The sequence below is a fragment of the Mesoplodon bidens genome, assembly GCF_964165515.1.
Source record: "Mesoplodon bidens genome assembly, chromosome: 13".
NCBI lineage: Eukaryota > Metazoa > Chordata > Mammalia > Artiodactyla > Ziphiidae > Mesoplodon > Mesoplodon bidens.
In genome coordinates this window covers 39,843,203-39,861,786 of record NC_138169.1, presented here as the reverse complement: position 1 = coordinate 39,861,786, position 18,584 = coordinate 39,843,203, and the positions used below count along the sequence as shown (strand labels likewise).

Here is an 18,584-nt window from a genome sequence, read left to right as displayed (position 1 = left end):
AATCTCAAACCACTCAAAAACAATTTCACCACTGAGGAAAAGCCTCCTTATCAACAATATATTTACTTATTCACTTAATCCTAGAATATATAGAAAGTAGTGTCAGAATTAGTGTAAGCCCATCATGTTAATTCAATTCTCTTTGTCAGTTATTATTTAGGAATGAACATTGTCAATGAGTTAGAGGAAGTTTGCTGGGGGCTGCTTCTGACAAACTTTTATAATTAGTAAAAATAAAAGGACACAAAGATGTTGTGCAAGTGATAACTAGAAAGATGACGGCCAGCTTGACATACTGAAGTGAATCAAGACTAACAGGGCAAGTCTGAACACTAAAGATGGCAGAGAAGAAAGACAGAAGTAAGTGATAACCAGTCCTAGAATCTCCTTACTTTGGGCCTTCTATGTGAAAGGATACATCTTCTTTATCATAAAAGTCACTTCTGGTGTTTTTTTGGTCTCACAGTAAGAAAATATGATTAACTAATAAGATATACATCCTAAATTTAAATGTTTAAAATGACACCTTTAAGGTAGGAACAGGTACATTTTCAACATGCAAAGCATTTAAAAGTGTCAGTAATTAAGAATCATAAAATTGTTCTTCAAAAAGACTGTTTTAAAAATTTATGATTTCTCATTTCTGTATCTAGGTCATCTTCCAAACATGACTTTACAGGTGTAATGGAAAACTTCACAATTTCTATTTTCAGATTATAATAGCAAAAATAGTGAGGTGTGTTTTGATGAGTGGTTGGTAACTCCAGCTTCTGGTTACAGTCTTGGAAGCTTTAGGAATATGAAGGAACTGAGACCTATTGATATATACTGTAAAGCAAATACAATTATTATTAGTCACAATGATATTAATTTTTGTTATGAGTAATAACATTCTATTATGCCATCTGTTTCAGATTCCTGAATGTGGAAGGTCTAAAGAACCACGAATAAAATCTGCTCCTGACTTAGAAAATCAGATCTGATCCTGGGCTTAACAACCAAAACAATTCAGGGGAACTGCTGGTAATTTCAAATTAGTTAAAAGGGGTCTTAGAATATCCATTTAGTTCCCATTTCTTATATGAGTTAGAAATCCCAGACTTATTCTGCTCCCCATCTTGTAGCATCTTAAATCCCAGGTATTAATCATAGTTGAGAAAAAAATGCTGTTAACAGATCAAAATGATTTATAGATCAGTTTCCATCTTCATAAATATTTTAAGGAAAAAGATTATACACATATTAAAATTATGTTAAAATATAAATATATGCAAATGTTAACTAAGGCTATACTCAAAATTATTTTTTCCTTTAGAATTTTGAATAACTCGCTGTCAACTACACAAGGTCCACACTAAGTAAAGCTAACTTCCTTATAAATAAGACACTGAATTCAAATAGGACATCAATATCAATTACTTTATAAATAAGACATCAGTGTTATATATGCTGATACTTACAAAATTCGTTCCTTTTTCAGTTTGGTTACTTTTACTTGTAAACCTGAAAAAGAAAAATATCCTCAGTATTTTATTTATATATTTTATCGTTTCAAAAGCAGTTAATCTAAGTTTCTTTATGAATCTAATGCTACACTATTAAGTTACTTGAGCCTGGCCTCTGAACAATGAGCCAGGTCCCATTAGTTTGAAGAGTGTATTTCCCTTACTTGCACACTTAGGTCACAAAAGAGTATTTGCAACATTATTGCTCTTAGTCTATTGTATGACAGCCAAATAGAATGAAATTTTCTCCACCTAAAGTGAGTTACTTCCCAATAGCATGGGCAAGCATATAATTAGAAGTTCACTATAAATGAAGGTTTATGTTCTGGCACAGCCTATGTATTTTGATAACAGCAATAGTGCTTATGTAGGCTCAGATCTTCTGGGATTAAAACAGATTGTGTCAGGAAGTCCTGGACTAGGAACACAATTGCTAACAAAAAAGTACTTAACATAAGGCAGTACTGTTTTTAGCTCAAGATATGTATTATATGTGTTATATGTATTTTTAATTTTAATTGAGTCTGATACAAAATAGAAGACCACTGCCTATGGGACTTGGGTAATTATTGTTAAGAAAGCAGGCTGATGAGCATTGAGACTGCAAGAAAGGATATGAACAAAGTAAGAGTGACATTCCTCAGTCTCAGAAACAATAATTAAAAGGAGAAAAACAGCCATTAAACAAACATGAAAATATATCCAACACCACTAGCAATATAAATCCAAACCCAAAAAATTACTTAGCAAAATTATTAAAATTATAATACCCAGTGTTGATAAAAGTGTTGTAAAACTACACTGCCATGCTTTGCAGGAGGTATTATAAATTAGCACAGTTCTTTTGGAAAGCAAGCTAGAGATATATAACGGGAGTCTTTTTCATCAATATCCCACATCTTGGATTCTAACCTAAATAATCCAAACAATAGAGAAACTCATAGTCACAAAGAATATTGAACAATGTATTGAAATATAAAATGCTTAAAATAGGGATGAGTTTAAGTAAAATATGATGTAACCACTAGACAGAATAATACACAGCTATTAAAATCATTAAGTAAAAAAGAATAAGTCTATTTAGCAACACTAAACTATTTGGTTCTCTATTTCCTCTATGCTATTTTCTGCAATGTGATTATTAAAAGGGGGGAAAAACTTCTGTGTTTGCATTTTCAGATCCCTAAACCAATTTTTTTTTTACTATTCTACAATTTTCCCACTTGTGGATATTATATTCACTTTTAAAAATAGTGCCTAGAAAGTTTAAAAACTCTATATCTACTTAAGAATTTCTTTTATTTGGGGCATAGTTAATCCCCAATAAATGGTTATTAGTTAACTAATTTCTGAAAAATTAAAGATTGACTGTCTTTGGTAGTTTATGGCTTCTAATAAGTTATACATTTAGAAAATCTTTCCATATAATTTGTATAGAAACATTAATAAATTTGTCACTTCTAATAACAGGATTTTTCATTATCTGTCTGAACAACATCATTTAGCTAAGTAAGAGTTTTAGAAAACAGACCTATACGTTTTTCCACAATCTCCCCCTCCCTGGTGCTGACTAGGGATGAAATTAAAAGTCACATAGATACTAATGGGGAAGTCACCTTTTCTTACTGCCCAAGAGGTAAGGAGTTAATGCCAGGAAATCCAGTTATTATGGAAAAATAAAGGCCCTGGAGAATTTTTTAGTTATACTTTTGCCCTGTATCTCAAATTTCACCTCTAGGAAATGTCCAACTGATATGATACATTTACCCTCATTTCTATGGCCTATAATTTGAATAAATAAAATGTTATGAATAAACCTGTAATCAAATGTTCACAGCAGCTTTATTCATAACAGCCAAAAACAGAAACAACCCAAATATCCTTCAATGAGTGAACTGTTAAAAAAAACAAAACGAAACAAAACTGTGGTACATCCTTGTACTACACGTACTAGTCAGCAATAAAAAGGAAAGAAGTATTAAAATATGCAACAACCTGGATGGACTACAAGGGAATTATGCTGAGTTGGAAAAAAAAAGCCAACCCAAAAAGTATACCCTATATGATTCCACGTATATAACATTCTTAAAATGACAAAATTATAGAGGTGGAGAACAGATTATGGGTGGCCAGAAGCTGGAGAGGTTGGGGTGGGAGGAAGGTGGTTGGGGACTTTAAAGAGTAGCATTAGGGACCCTAGGTAGTCACAGGGATCTACACGTTAGTGAATTAAAACACACACACAAATGAGGGCATGTAAAAGTAGCAGAATCTAAATAAGATTGATAGATTGTATCAATGTCAATTTCTAAATTGTACTATTACACTATAGTTATACAAGATGTTACCACTGGGGTGAACTGGGTAAAGGGTATATACTACAGTGTGAATCTACAATAAGCTCAAAATGAAAAGCTAAAAAAAAATTATGGAAAAATATTTACCCTAAGAGTTGGAATACTGTTAAAATGTAAATTATTATAATAAAGGGAAACATTATTTTTTCACTGTTAAAAATAAAAACTGGTGTGATCTTTTGATTTTTAAAAAAATCTTTTCCATCTGTCAAGTTTGTAGCTGGAGAAGCTTCCTTCTTTTTCAGGTAATGATGACAAACTCACAAGACCTTGAAAGTACTTAGTAAAGCATCAAATCATTCTTGAAGAAGTAAGAAAAGAACTTGTGACCCTACTAGGCCAAAGACTATTGTCAGCAGTTTTTCACTCTCTTTTTACCCTTCCCAAAGTGTGTGAAAATTTACTTGCTGTTAGATTTTCTTGTTTTTTAATTTTGGCTGACTCTAAAACTCAGGTCCGCCTTTAGAAGTGAAAAGTGCACCCAAGATGAAATGGATTATTGCCATAAACCATTTTAAGAAAAGAAACAATGAGACAGAAAATCCTTACAAACTTCAAAAGAAAATTCTTGGGAAATATGGAAAGACTACTCTTTTATCTTGTAAGCATTCAACACCTGTGAGGCATTTGTTCTGTCATGCAGATCAGCCCTGAAACAGGTTTATGTGTGTATGTGTATGTGTGTGTGTTTAAATTTTAGCATTTGCCATTCATCAAGTCAATTAGGCATCCACAATTAGAACCCCTATAAAGTGTGCTTTAATCCTGCTCCACACCCATCGGAAGGAATGAGGCTATACAACAATGCAGCTCCTGTATGAACAGGTAGTCTGTTCAAAAAAGTATTTAGGATTGTAACACTGGCAACCTGAGACACCTAATGAGGAAACAGCGCTCAAAAGACCAAAAGCGCTGCACTACAATTAACCTTATAACGTGTATGTGAATTTTGAAAGAAATGAAACAATTAAGGGCCCATATGTGTAGTCACGAATGTAATACAAGAAACAAATTTAAGTAAGAATTCAGAAATAAACCAAGAATTCAATTTGTTATAAACAAAATAAAAATCATTGCTATGTTCATTTTTGCTCATTCTCGTTCGCTACCCAGAACAAACCATATATGTATGTACTGTCACTGTAAAACAAGTTATTTATGGTTCTGAATTATAAATTGTAAGCCTAATAACACTTTTCTTGATAAATAGTGGCTTTATATATAGATCAAACAATTAAGCTTCTACCAAAAACACAACTACTAGTGTTTTTGTAACTGCCTAATCAATTATTTCAACTCCAAAGTAAAGACACTTGTCTTTATGAGATGCAGCCATATTTAAGGTGTGCTTAGTTTACTATTAAGATTTAATTATCTCAAAATGGGTACGTTAATTTTTTGTGGATATTATCGAATTTATGTTAACACAAATGGAAAATAACATTGAGAGTTAATGATAGTACTTTTTTATTGAATTATAGTTGATGTATAATATTGTTACAGGTGTACAATATAGTGATTCCCAATTTTTAAAGGCTACACTCCATTTATAGTTGTTATAAAATGTTGGCTATATTTCCCGTGTTGTACAGTATATCCTTTGGTTTTTGTTTTTGGCCGCACTGTGTGGCATGTGGGATCTCCATTCCCAGACAAGGGATCGAACCCAAGCTCCATGCAATGGGAGTGCGGAGTCTTAACCACTGGACTGCTGGGGAAGTCCCTATCCTTGTAGCTTATTTTATACCTAACAGTTTATACCTATTAATCTCCTACCCTATATTGCCCCCCACTTCCCTCTCCCCACTGATAACCACTAGTTTGTTCTCTGTATTTGAGTCTGAGTGAGTCTGCTTCTTTTTTGTTATATTTACTAGTTTGTTGTATTTTTAGATTCCACATATAAGTGACATCATACAGTATTTGTCTTTCTCTGTCTATTTCACTTGGCATAATACCCTCTAAGTCCACCCATGTTACTGCAAATGGCAAAATTTCTTTTTTATGGCTGAGTAGTATTCCATTCTTTTTTTTTTAATGGCTGAGTACATATACACACCACATCTTTATCCGTTCATCTGCTGATGAACACTTAGGTTGCTTCCATATCTTGGCAATTGCAAATAATGCTGCTATGAACATTGAGGTGCATCTATCTTTTCAAATTACTGTTTTTGTTTTTTTTCGGATATATACCCAGGAGCGCAATGGCTGGGTCATATATGGCAGTTCTATTTTCAGTTTTTAAGCAACCTTCATACTTTTTTCCACAGTGACTGCAACAATTTATATTCCCACCAACAGTGTATGACGGTTCCCTTTTCCTCACATCCTCGCCAACATTTGTTATTTGTGTTCTTTTTGATGATATCCATTCTGACAGGTGTGAGGTGATATCTCATTGTGGTTTTGATTTGCATTTTCCTGATGACTAGCCTTTCTTAATGACTAGAACACTGATGTTATGGACCAAAGTTACTTGCAATTCCTTTCATTGCTAATCTGTGTAGTCTTAATATGAATGTTATCTTTTTGGAATTTTTGATGAAACATCTAAGAAAATAAATGGAGCAATCCAAAATTGAATCAAGAAATATTTATCCTGTCATATTAGAGCCTCTATACTTTCTGTTTCTTTAATGGGGCTCCAATTCTGTCCTCAAAAATCTGCCTAGTTTTCTATGAAATTGATTACCTTATTTACCAGATATAGAAAACATTACTAGATGAGATGTTGATGGTAAAACATAGCATGGACAAAAACCATTTATTAAAATGGTGACATTCTGAACAATATTCTAAATTCCATCTTATTACCTGTGCTTTTTAATAATAAACCTGATACTGAAAGGGATTTTAAAAGGCAAAAAAAAAAACCCTGTATCCAAACAAGTTCAGATGCATTTAAGTTCTTATGCGTATCTAAGAAAAATTATGTAACTCAGGTACTACCTTCATTTCATATCTTTTCTCCCCCCCCCGCTTTTTTTTAACCTGACATGAAGTTTTAAAAGCAATGACTGAATTTTGATTCGTATATATACTTCAAAACCTGCAAAGTCTGGACAAGTCCATGTTTGATGTCTTTCAAATAGCCTCTTATACTGGTCTCTCCAAGTGGATCCTCTACTTAAAAAAAAAAAAATTAAGTACCATTTAGGCATGTCTTTGATGTTATCACAGAGTCACAGGATCTAATTTTATATGGAACTATCTGGAACACATTGACAAGGGACTGTCAAAAAAGTCTTCCTTTCAACAAATTTGCCTGGGCCCAACCAAAATGTTTTTAAATAACATACTAATTTTTAAAAAATAGTGCACGATCATTTAAAACTTTTAAGAATCCATAAGTGATTTTGAAATTGGTAAAAGTAGCCTGATCAATATATTATAATATGCCGGAAGTTATCTTCTCTCATCAGCTCAAACATATATCCAATACCTACCATTCATAAAGCACATAGACATTAATCAAAATCATCAACAACTTCTGTATTCCTCCCTTAAAGTTTTTCCATGTATATAAACTAATGCTCCTGGGAGTGTGATGGCTACTAAGAGTATGGCCATGAGGAGTACACACTTTAAAAAAGAATATTCCATTATGTAATATTTGTGAGTCTTATATGTTCTGTAATCTGATGAATGGCATGTTGTTCTTATCAAACAATATGTTATTTATTTTCTTGATGCTTCCTCATCATAGAGGTCTCCTGAAGACCCTGAAACACCAATGAACATGAGGAAGAAAGCTGCCAAATGCTTCATCCTTGTTAAATTAGGAGCCTAAAAAATAAAACTGTCCCAGTTTTAAATGGGTATGCCTAAATATTCTAAAATGAAGATTATGTACCACATGAAAAACAAGCAGTTTGGTTAAGTAATGAAATAACCACAAAAATAAGTCACATATAAAACAGTATGTACACTGAACACAACAATAAGCTACATGCATTTCTTTTAAAACTAGGAAAGAATAAACAAATGCCATCCCTATAAAATGGTGATTTATTTTTCTTTTCCCAAGTTTCTACAGTAGTATCTAAAAATAGAAAATTTAAAGTAAATGGGTAGTAAAGCATTTCAGGGTTTTAGAGATATAAAATTTTGATATTTTCATATATTATGGGATTTTAAAAACTTATGTTCAAGAAAATGTTTCACTGATGCAGCTAAACTATGCAATTCATTCAGATACAATTTACTAATTTCTTACTATGTGCCAAGCACTTTTACCTATGGAAATGCAGGTAGAAAGATGATTAAGATAGGGACTCTGCATAATAAAATTTTAATGATCTTCTTAAAATTTTAATCTCTTGTTATAAGACAAGAGAAAGTAATCATTTGAAGGATAAAGAATTTAACCTTATACTTGAAGATGGCAGAATGCTAATTCTTCTCTGTTAAATGTTTAATAAAAACTCAAGTACATCTGGTCCTATTTAAATCATTTGAAGATACTGTATTTGCTTTACCTCCAGGTCACAAAGAATAAGCTTTTTTATAGCGTATAGCTCCTATAATAGTTTAAACTTGAAACTGTTCCTATTGGTAAACTTACATGCTGGGGTTGCAGTATTATAAACCAAGAGGAAGATATGGCTTCTCTTCAACAGAAGTTGGGAGATGTTATCTTGTATCTGGATTATTTTTGTTATCATTTCATTATATAACTATACTGTATAAATATTTTCCGAAAGAGAATGAATACAATGCCCCCAAAACCTACTGTGTCTTCTTCACTGTTGTATTCTCAGCAACTGCTACCATTCTCAGCATATAATTCAATAACTGCTCACTGAATGAATAGCAAGTCAGTACTAAAACTCAGAATACTTCCTCAATGTTTCACTCTACATTTTCTGGGGGAAAACAGTGTAGTCAAATGAAGAGCAGAATTAATGTAAAATACTCATATTTGTCCCTGAACATATGACCACAAGAACAGTCACTTAAAAATCAGATCTTTATCACTAACAACAAATTTGAATTTCTAAACTTTCAAATATTTGAAGTGAACTAATCTGCCTCAGATATAAACAGCTCCTATCAATTGATAGGGAAAAGGCCAACTACCAAAGAATAATCAGGTATATAAACAGTTCTTAAGAAAGAAATACAAATCACCCTCAAGCATAAGCAAAGATGCTTAATCTCATTCATAAGGGAAACATAAACTAAAACTACACTGAAAATAATCGATAGATATATTAATCAAACACAACATGGAGAATTCTTCTAGATACAGATGGGAACAAACCAACTATAAAGACATTTTAGATAACTGGGGAAATTTGAACACAATCATCTAATAGGTATAAGATGACATTAAAGAATTTGTTTTGTTAGTACGATAATGGCAATTTTTTGTTAAAAAAGACTACTGGAATATATTGAAGTATTTATAGATGAAATTATGTCAGAAAGTTCAAAATAACTGAGTGGAAGAGGGATAAAGATGCAAATGCAAAATAAGTAAAACAAGATTGGCTGTGTACTGATAATGGTGAAGCTGAGTGATGGGTAAATAGGAGTTCATTATACTATTCTCTTTACTTTTATAAATGTATAATATTTCCTAAAATTAAAAAGTCTTAAACTTTAAATTTAAAAAAATGGAAGAATACGCACACAAAAGATAATAAAAGTGGTTACCTGTTTGTGTGTGGGGAGAAGAGGGTAAATTTTTGCTGTTTATTTTGTGTTTTAACAATTTTAGAAAAAAAGTTTAAATTAAAAAAAAATGGATAAAACAATAACTCCATTGACACCTGGATTTCTAATTGAACACTAATGTACCCTGACTGCATCAGCAATCCTAATATGCTGAAAGAGAGCTTTAATGGAAACATGGATCAGAAAAATCTATCAAAGAATGAGCATAACAGAGCAGTAACAGAGGCAAGTGAAGTAGTAGATGTAGTTGAACTCCAACCTTTCATAATAAAATTAAAGAGTTTCTAATGTTTTTCTCAGCTAAGAATTCAAAAACTACAACTAAGAAATAGAAACTTTCAGCAAAGTTGTAGGATACAAAGCAACACACAAAAATCAGTGGTGTTTCTTTACATTAACCACGTGCACTCTGAGGAGGAAATTAAGAAAATTCCATTTACAGTAGCATTCAAAAGCATCCAATACAAAATAAGGAATAAGCTTATCCAAGGAGATGAAAGACTTGTATGATGAAAACTACAAAACATCACTGAAAGAAATTTAAAAAAGGAAAGACGTCTTATGTTCATGGACTGGAAGACTTAATATTGTTAAGATGTCAACATTACTCAAAGTGATCTACAGATGCAATGCAATCTCTGTTGAAATCCCAATGATGTTTTTTTGCAGAAATAGGAAAATATGTCCTAAAATTCATATGAAATCTCAAGGGACTCCAAATAGCCAAGACAATCTTAAAAAAGAACAAAGTTGGAAGTCACATATTTCCTGATTTCAAAACTTAATAAAAAGCTACAATAATCAAAACAATATAGTACTGGCATAATGACAAACATACAGACCAATTAGAATAGAGCCTTGGCACCCTTCTCAAAAAAATGGTTTTTGAGAAGGGTGCCAAGACCATTCAATGGGGAAAGGCCAGTCTTTTCAACAAATGGTGCTGGAAAACTAGATATCCACAGCAAAAGAATGAAGTTATACCCTTACCTTACACCATATACAAAATTCACCTCAAAATGGAAAAAGGACCTAAACATAAGATCTAAAACTATAAAACTCTTAGAAGAAAACACAAGGCAAAACTTAATGGCAATGGATCTGGCAATGATTTCTTGGATATAATACCAAAAATATAGGCAACAAAAGAAAAAAGTAGATAAATTAGACTATATCAAAATTAAAAACTTCTATGCATCAAAGGACACAATTAACAGAGTGAAGAAGCAACTCACAGAATGGGAGAAAATACTTGCAAACCATGTATCAGGTAAGAGATTAATATCCAGAATATACAAAGAACTTCAACCACGACAAAAACCAATATGATTAAAAAAACAGGCAAAGAACCTGAATAGACGTTTCTCCAAAGATACACAAATGGGCAATAAGCACATGAAAAGCTAACGTCACTAATCATTAGGGAAATAAAAACAGTATGAAGGCTCCTTAAAAAACTAAAAAAAGAGTTACCATATGATTCTGCAATCCCACTCCTGGGCATATATCAGGAGAAAACTCTTATTTGAAAAGATACATGCACCTCAATGTTCATAGCAGCACTATTTACAATAGCCAAGACATGGAAGCACCTAATGTCCATCGACGGATGAATGGATAAAGAAGATGTGGTACATATATACAATGGAATATTACTCAGCCATAAAAAGAATGAAATAATGCCATTTGCAACAACATGGATAGACCTAGAGATTATCATACTAAGTGAAGTAAGCCAGACAAAGACAAATATGATATCACTTATATGTAGAATCAAAAAAAATGATACAAATGAACTTATTTACAAAACAGAAATAGACTCAGAAACAAAGAAACCAAACTTATGATTACCAAAGGGGACTGGGGGTGGGGTGGGGGGAGATAAGTTAGGAGTTTGGGATTAGCATATACACACTACTATATATAAAATAGGTAAACAACAAGGACCTACTATACAGCACAGGGAACTATATTCAATATCTTGTAATAACCTATAATGGAAAAGAATCTGAAAAAGAATATATGTATATATATGTGTAACTGAATCACTTCGCTGTACACTTGAAACCAACACAACATTGCAAATTAACTATACTTCAATTTTAAAAAAACAGAAAGCTATTCAACTGATGGGGAAAAAAAACCTATAAAGCACTGTAGTATTAACCTATGGTTGCAGTAGGTAATCAAGAAACAAATGTAATATGAAGCATTTCCCACACATGGGGGAAATGTATTACATGAAAGTCACAGAATTAGATAGGTATATTAAGGCTTACTATCAGAACTTGAGTTTAGCTTTAATAGTTTAGCTTTTAATAGTACATTTTAACACAATCATATATAACATTTATATACTCAACCTAACCACAACAGCTCAATTCTCTGTATGCTCATTGCATTTCATATAAACCTTTGAGCTCTTATTTCACTATACTGTTAATTTTCTGTTCACATGACTCTCTCTCTACCAGACTGCAGGCTCTTTGAAGGCAAACTGCCATTTACTTTTGGGTCTCAGGGCTTGGTGGCAAACCCAAGCACTGAGATACAAATTCTGAAGGTTTGTCGAATGACTTAGGTAGTATTTTTATGTCAATAAACAATCCTGCAAATAATTTGACAGAAGATAATTAAGTTTAGGGGTTATGTAACTTGCTGAGATTACAGAGCAAGTACATAAATGAAATTAGAATTAAAATCCAGATCTTCGGTCAACAATTTCTATGCCCCTTCCACCACACCATACATATTACCACAAGTAACTACAAGCTGTGCAAGAGCTACATTCTGTGGTAGTTGTCTGTAGTCAAAAAACAACAACTCAACCATAAAAATGAATCTCCCAAAATTGGAATAGTAAAGGTCCCTTAAAAATGGGATCTTTGAACTGTCATAAAAATTAGTTATTACTATCATAGTCTCAGCAGAATACTGCTACCAAGTATTTCAGAAAAAAATTACCTTGTACTTCTTTATCATGATACTCCTTTAGTTTTGTCCAAAGATCCTTAAAGTCATTAGATACATCTGCAGAACTAGGGCTTCCACAACTGCTTCCCGAGACGTTCATCTTACTTAATATGCTCACACTTCTACTGCCTAATGTTTTCTGACCTTTGCTGTTACATTATACAGGTCTGAAGTTGTCTTTGGCCAGTTCAAATACCTGAAACAACAGATTGCAACATAAGTGAATTCTGCATTTATCTTTGTGTAATTTGAAATCAGGATGACTTCAAGCCCAGGCAGCTGATCTTAAGTTTTCCTTATTTACCTATGATCAATCACTTTAGAATCTGAGGGGGTGGAAGTGAGGAAAAAAGATGAGTATGGTGAGAAAAGCCCCAATTTCAGTTATCTGGCCTTAAGTTAAGCTACACTTTCAGGCAAATTTTTTCTTATTCCACCTATGAGGAAGTAATTACCTACATTATGTTAAACTGAAAGGATTATTATATAGAGAGGTTTGTAATCATTCATGGTCAGTATTGTTTCCCCATTCTAAAAGAATGTATTGCTTTTTTAACTTTTGAGTTGATATGGAATACAACGATATATTGAACCAAAAACTGGAAAACACTCTGAAATATTCTTGACTTAATAAGCATTCACATCTAGACACAGACACACACACTGTAAAAGAGCAAGAAAGGGGCTTCCCTGGTGGCGCAGTGGTTGAGAGTCCGCCTGCCGATGCAGGGGACACGGGTTCGTGCCTCTATCCCGGAGGATCCCACATGCCGTGGAGCGGCTGGGCCCGCGAGCCATGGCCGCGGAGCCTGTGTGTCCGGAGCCTGTGCTCCGCAACGGGAGAGGCCACAGCAGTGAGAGGCCCGCGTACAGCAAAAAAAAAAAAAAAAAAAAAAAAAAAAAGAGCAAGAAAGATGACTGACATAACACGAGTATCTGAACAGCTTTCTCATAACAATGAAATTTGGTGAGCAAGATACAGACACAGCCAAGATCTATGAATACAGAAACATCTAAAAACAAGGCAAATATGGGTAAAGCTATTTTGTGCCTCTCAGAATAAAGGTGAATGATTAAGTTTATTATTTGTGTAGTCCCTGAAGGAAGCAACAGGCTATTAAGTTCAAGTGGATTAATAAATATTTTAATATGTGTTCTTAAACTGAAACCATTAACTAGCTACTACTAAAAAAATAAAATAAAATGATTAACAAATCGACTAACCCTCACGTCCGGCTCCTTAGTCAATGCCTTACCATTGCTAACAAGTGCCCAAACGGATTTAAGTGTCTTTTACTAACCATTTCCTGAGGTCTCTGATGAAGAGGCTAAGATAAGCAAGGCCATGTCTAAAGGGAGCAATATTATGTGCAGAGCCACTTGGTAAACTATAAAACACTACAGAAATAAAAATACATTTAATAAGCTTTTCAAAAATTGTGATTACACTTTTTTTAAAGATAATCAGTGAAAACTGAACAAGTAATAGATTTTACATAATATTAGGAAATTATTTTTAATTTCTAAAGAGGCTTGTATTCAACTATTTATTAACTCTAAAAGATAAATCAATGGGTCTATACTACTGTCAATAAAAGCCACCATTTAGGGCTTCCCTGGTGGCGCAGTGGTTGAGAGTTCGCCTGCCGATGCAGGGGACACGGGTTCGTGCCCCGGTCCGGGAAGATCCCACATGCCGCGGAGCGACTGGGCCCGTGAGCCATGGCCGCTGAGCCTGCGCGTCCGGAGCCTGTGCTCCGCAACGGGAGAGGCCCCAACAGTGAGAGGCCTGTGTACCAAAAAAAAAAAAAAAAAAAAAAAAAAAGCCACCATTTATTAAGTGTTCACTATATACCATGGAGTGTGCTGTTTTATATTCCCTTTTAATTTAATCTTCACAATTGTATAAAACAGCTACTACTGATATTATTAATTTCATTTTAGAGTTGAAGAGAACAGGCTTAAGAGACTAAGTGACTCGCCCGAGGTCACATTGCTAGGACACGGCTACTACGGTCACGTCACCGCTGCAACTCAAGTTGTGATGCCAATGAACTCCAAAATACTTCTAAGAAGCAAACAAAACAAAACAAAGTTAATTATTTTTATTAATCAAAAAGTTCAAAACAAAGTTTTAGTTACTTTAATGAACAATTTAAAATTATATATTTTAGCTCAATAGTTTAAAACCAATAGTGTAAAATAAGCTTCCTTTAATCTAACTTCAGGGGTAATAAAAAGGTTAAGTGTTTTTTTTCCCTCCACATAACAAGTTATCAATACTAAGCTGTTCAGATACTCGTGTTATGGCAATCATCTTTCTTGCTCTTTTACAGTGTGTGCGTCTGTGTGTCTAGATGCTTAAGTCAAGAATATTTCAGGGAGTTTTCCAGTTTTCGGTTCAATATATTGTTGTATTTATTCCACATCAACTCAAAAGTTGAAACCCTCTCCAATCTATTTTGCATGCTTAGCACTTTTTGCTGGCATTTTTTGATATTGAACCGTTATTCAATGCACGAATAACTTCTCAAAAATGTGCATCTTGCCTCTCAAGTTGCATCCTGGGCTCAACAGTCTGCAATAATTTAACACATTTCTGTGCCTCCTATTTCAGTGTAAACCATAAACCACCACACTGAAGGTGCTCAAGAGAAGATTTCTTTCCTGTCACACCACACACATTCTTAGGTGAGGCAAGAGCCGCTCCTCAGTTCACACAAGGGCCCTGAACAAACTGAACAGGGACTCTGACTGCTGCTCTTACGAGCAGAGCAGAGGTCCAGTGGCTCCCATCCCAGGACCCTTAGCCATAAGCCTTCTCCCGCGCCGCCAAGGGCTGGCGATCCGCCCTCGCCAAAGCGCTCCCCCGAGCAAACCGCACGACTGGCGCCGGAAGCGCGCGCTGCGACCCCGGGCGCAGGTCGGCGCATGCGCGTGGCGGGCCCGGCGCCAGCAGGCAAGTTCTCAGCTGGTGCGAAGACTCGGAAACAGCACTCAGCGCTGGGTCGTCCGCAATCCGGTCTACCTCTTGCGTTGTTTAGGCCGGCTCCAGCCGACTCCTCAGATTCAGCCCCAGAGCCATACGGCCATCACCACCCCGGGGCCAAACGCCTTCGGTCAGCTGGCAGCTCCAGACCGGAAATAGCCCGCTAGGACCCAGCGCTTTGGGTCGGGGAAAGAGATTTCTTTTACTCACGGCTTGCAAGATTGCGTCGAGATTCTCGAAAGCCCCAGCAGGAACGCGAGCACGCTCTGGAGCGGGGAAGAGACGGCCGTTCGCTTTTCTGCTCGTTCCCTCACTAATCTGCCAAATCTCCAGCAGCCAAGCCGCCCCCTCGGGGCAGCCCGCGCTTTCCAGCGCTGGGGGAGGGCCCAAGGGCCGCCGGCTCCGCTCGCCCCGCCCGGACCTCGCGCGACGTCACGCAACGTCGCGTGGGAGTTCCCGCGACGTCACGCCTCTTCCTCCTCCTTCCTCCGCGGAGCTGGGTGGTTCCCCTCACGCCCCCTGCGGAGGAGCTGGGTCGGCGTCGAGTCCCACCGCGTTGGGCGGTGACTGGAGAGTGGAGCTCCTCCTCTGAGCCGTCAGAAGCTCCGGGAGCTGGCGGCTGCCACCGCGTTTTTGAGAGGGCCCGGAGAAAGCTCAAGCTGTTCTGTCTGCGGAGCTTCACGTTCTCCTAAGAAGTGATGAATGTGGCTGACTTAAGCCCGTTTATGGGAAAGCACGTAGGAGCGGCCTGTACCAGATGGAAAGTTAAAGTTAACTGAGGAGGGAAGGGACACAGATCAATCTAACGTAGCTTTCCGGCTGGTAGCTCTTATCTACAGTTTAGTGATGCGACCTGACCGGACTGGGTGGCGAGGCCGCGTAGCAAAATGAGCGATGTATATTTTGCTCAGGTTAAAGAAAGTTTCTGACGAACCTGAAATGAGACGGAATCAGAAGTGACGCATTATTTATTGGAACAACATGCTGTTAGGTAATTTTTTTAAGTCAACGTTTTATGTGGCTGTTCGTTTATAAACATTCAAATTATTAGTATATTTTCCTATTTATATTTCCTATTTAAAAGAAGCGTTTTAGCGTTAGAAATTCTAAATATATGAAGTTGAAGAAAATAAACAGAATAGACAGTATCATAATATTTTTTAAACCAGTTCAATACTTTTCTTTAATACTTATAAGACCTGGGAGGAAGACAGAGGATATTATAAACTTTCAAAAGTAGAGTTGTATTGGGGAAATCAAAGATATAAAATGTAAAAGTAATTTTCCCGTTCATTCCCGGTCTTAAGGGATGAATATCGCAGCTTACTCCTTGCGAGTGGACATAACAGGATGTTTCTGTACCATCCTAGCAATGCTGTAGGAACGTTGGTATCTTAAAAAGGAGAGCTGCTGAACGTTCATTACCCTGTTAAAGTATCATTCACTTCCAAATTTTATCTTGTTTTAGTCTTTTCTATCAGATCCTCTTAACAGCACTATGTGCTATGTACCTTCCTATCTGACACTTATTGCAGTTTGCATTATTTATTTAATTAATTCTGTCTCCTCACTAGACTCTTAAGTTTCTTAAGGTCAAAACCATGTCTTGTTCACCTTTTTATCACCAGAAACTAACCCAGTGCTTTCCAGAGAGTCAGTCTCCGTGTAAAAGGAATGAATTGGGCGTTCCTTGAGGGATTCATCTTTTTCATTAAAGCGGAGAATATCTTTGAATCCATTCTAAATTCTTAGATTCTCTTTATGGGATTTTATGATAATCACTTTAACGGTGGAAACAGTAGGCATACGTCTAGATATCTGCCTCCAATAAGGAGCCTTAAGACCTACATATAAATTATGAAGTCCTATGAGAAAACTTCTTTAACAGTGAAGCAGATATTTTGAACTCTTTGTAATACTGGGTTTCTCAAATTTTATGGCTTAGAACAATGCTTCCCAAACTTTTTCAGTACCTGGAAAAAGAATACTTGTATTACATATTGTGATAAAAAGATGAGACTGCTTCCATCCAGAGGCAACGAAACTAGGATTCCAGCCACCTCAGGCCCAGCACTGCCACCTTGAGGGTTGGGAGTTTAATGTCCTAGCATACATACTGGAGGCCCTTGGTTAGGATGGTCGATTTAAAAATTGTGTGGTGAAATGGTTAAAACGGTAACTTTTATATGTGTACACTTAACTGCAATGAGAAAAATTGTGTACTGAAAACTCTAGGATTCTTAGAACTGTAGAATTTTGGAACTATGTAGATTTTGAAATCATCTAACTCAAGCCATTTTACAACTGAAACTCTTTGTTGATTCATTCTATACAATCTGCTTACCTCCTACAGCTGGGTAGCTGAGTGGTGTGACGGGAAAATCACATAACAGGTTAGACTGATATCACTAAAATTACATGGTTTCAGACCTCATATAGGGCACCAATTAATCTCTAAAATAGCCTTTATTTAGCTCCTTCTGTTTCCTTTGCTGTCTTCCAAACCTTCACTGTTTTCCTCAAGCCTCTATACAGTATTCTCACTCTCAGCAGACACCTTCACCTCTTGGTTAAACAAGACAATGGGACTCAACAAGTGTGATCTTCCTGAACTTCCTTTTCCTTTCTCAACTCTGTGAATTAGGCAATTCCATTTTGCAGAGAAAAATGCAACCCTAATCCAGTTGCTTCTCATCACCTCATCTGTATCCACCCTGGGCCAGGCCACCATCATCTTAAACCTCTTCTGCAGCAATAGCCTCCCTTTTTTTTTTTTTTTTAATCAACTATCTTTCTACTTACACTGTTTTCCCTTTACAGTGTATTCTCCAACAGCAGTCAGAATGATTCTTTAAAACCTAAGTCAGAACATGACACTCCCTTAGTTTAAGACATGCCAGAGTCTTCCCATCACTTTATTTTTTTTTATTTTTATTTTTTTTCTGCGGTACGCGGGCCTCTCACTGTTGTGGCCTCTCCCCTCGCGGAGCACAGGCTCCAGACGCGCAGGCGCAGCGGCCATGGCTCACGTGCCCAGTCGCTCCGCGGCATGTGGTATCCTCCCGGACCGGGACACGA

The 18,584-nt window shown here is 35.9% G+C and overlaps 1 protein-coding gene across 1 annotated transcript in view; it reads right to left on the bottom strand.

Moving 5' to 3' along the window:
- Positions 1–16,105, bottom strand: part of RBBP8 (RB binding protein 8, endonuclease) — an 83,965-nt gene extending 67,860 nt beyond the window's left edge. Inside the window, exons 1-3 of the mRNA XM_081252066.1 lie at positions 15,717–16,105; positions 12,509–12,713; positions 1,461–1,503 (exon numbers count right to left, since the gene is read on the bottom strand). Coding sequence (XP_081108192.1) covers positions 1,461–1,503; positions 12,509–12,617 — 152 coding nt within the window. The 5' untranslated portion in view covers positions 12,618–12,713; positions 15,717–16,105. The remainder of the gene's footprint in view (positions 1–1,460; positions 1,504–12,508; positions 12,714–15,716) is intronic.
- Between the last annotated feature and the right edge of the window lie 2,479 nt (positions 16,106–18,584).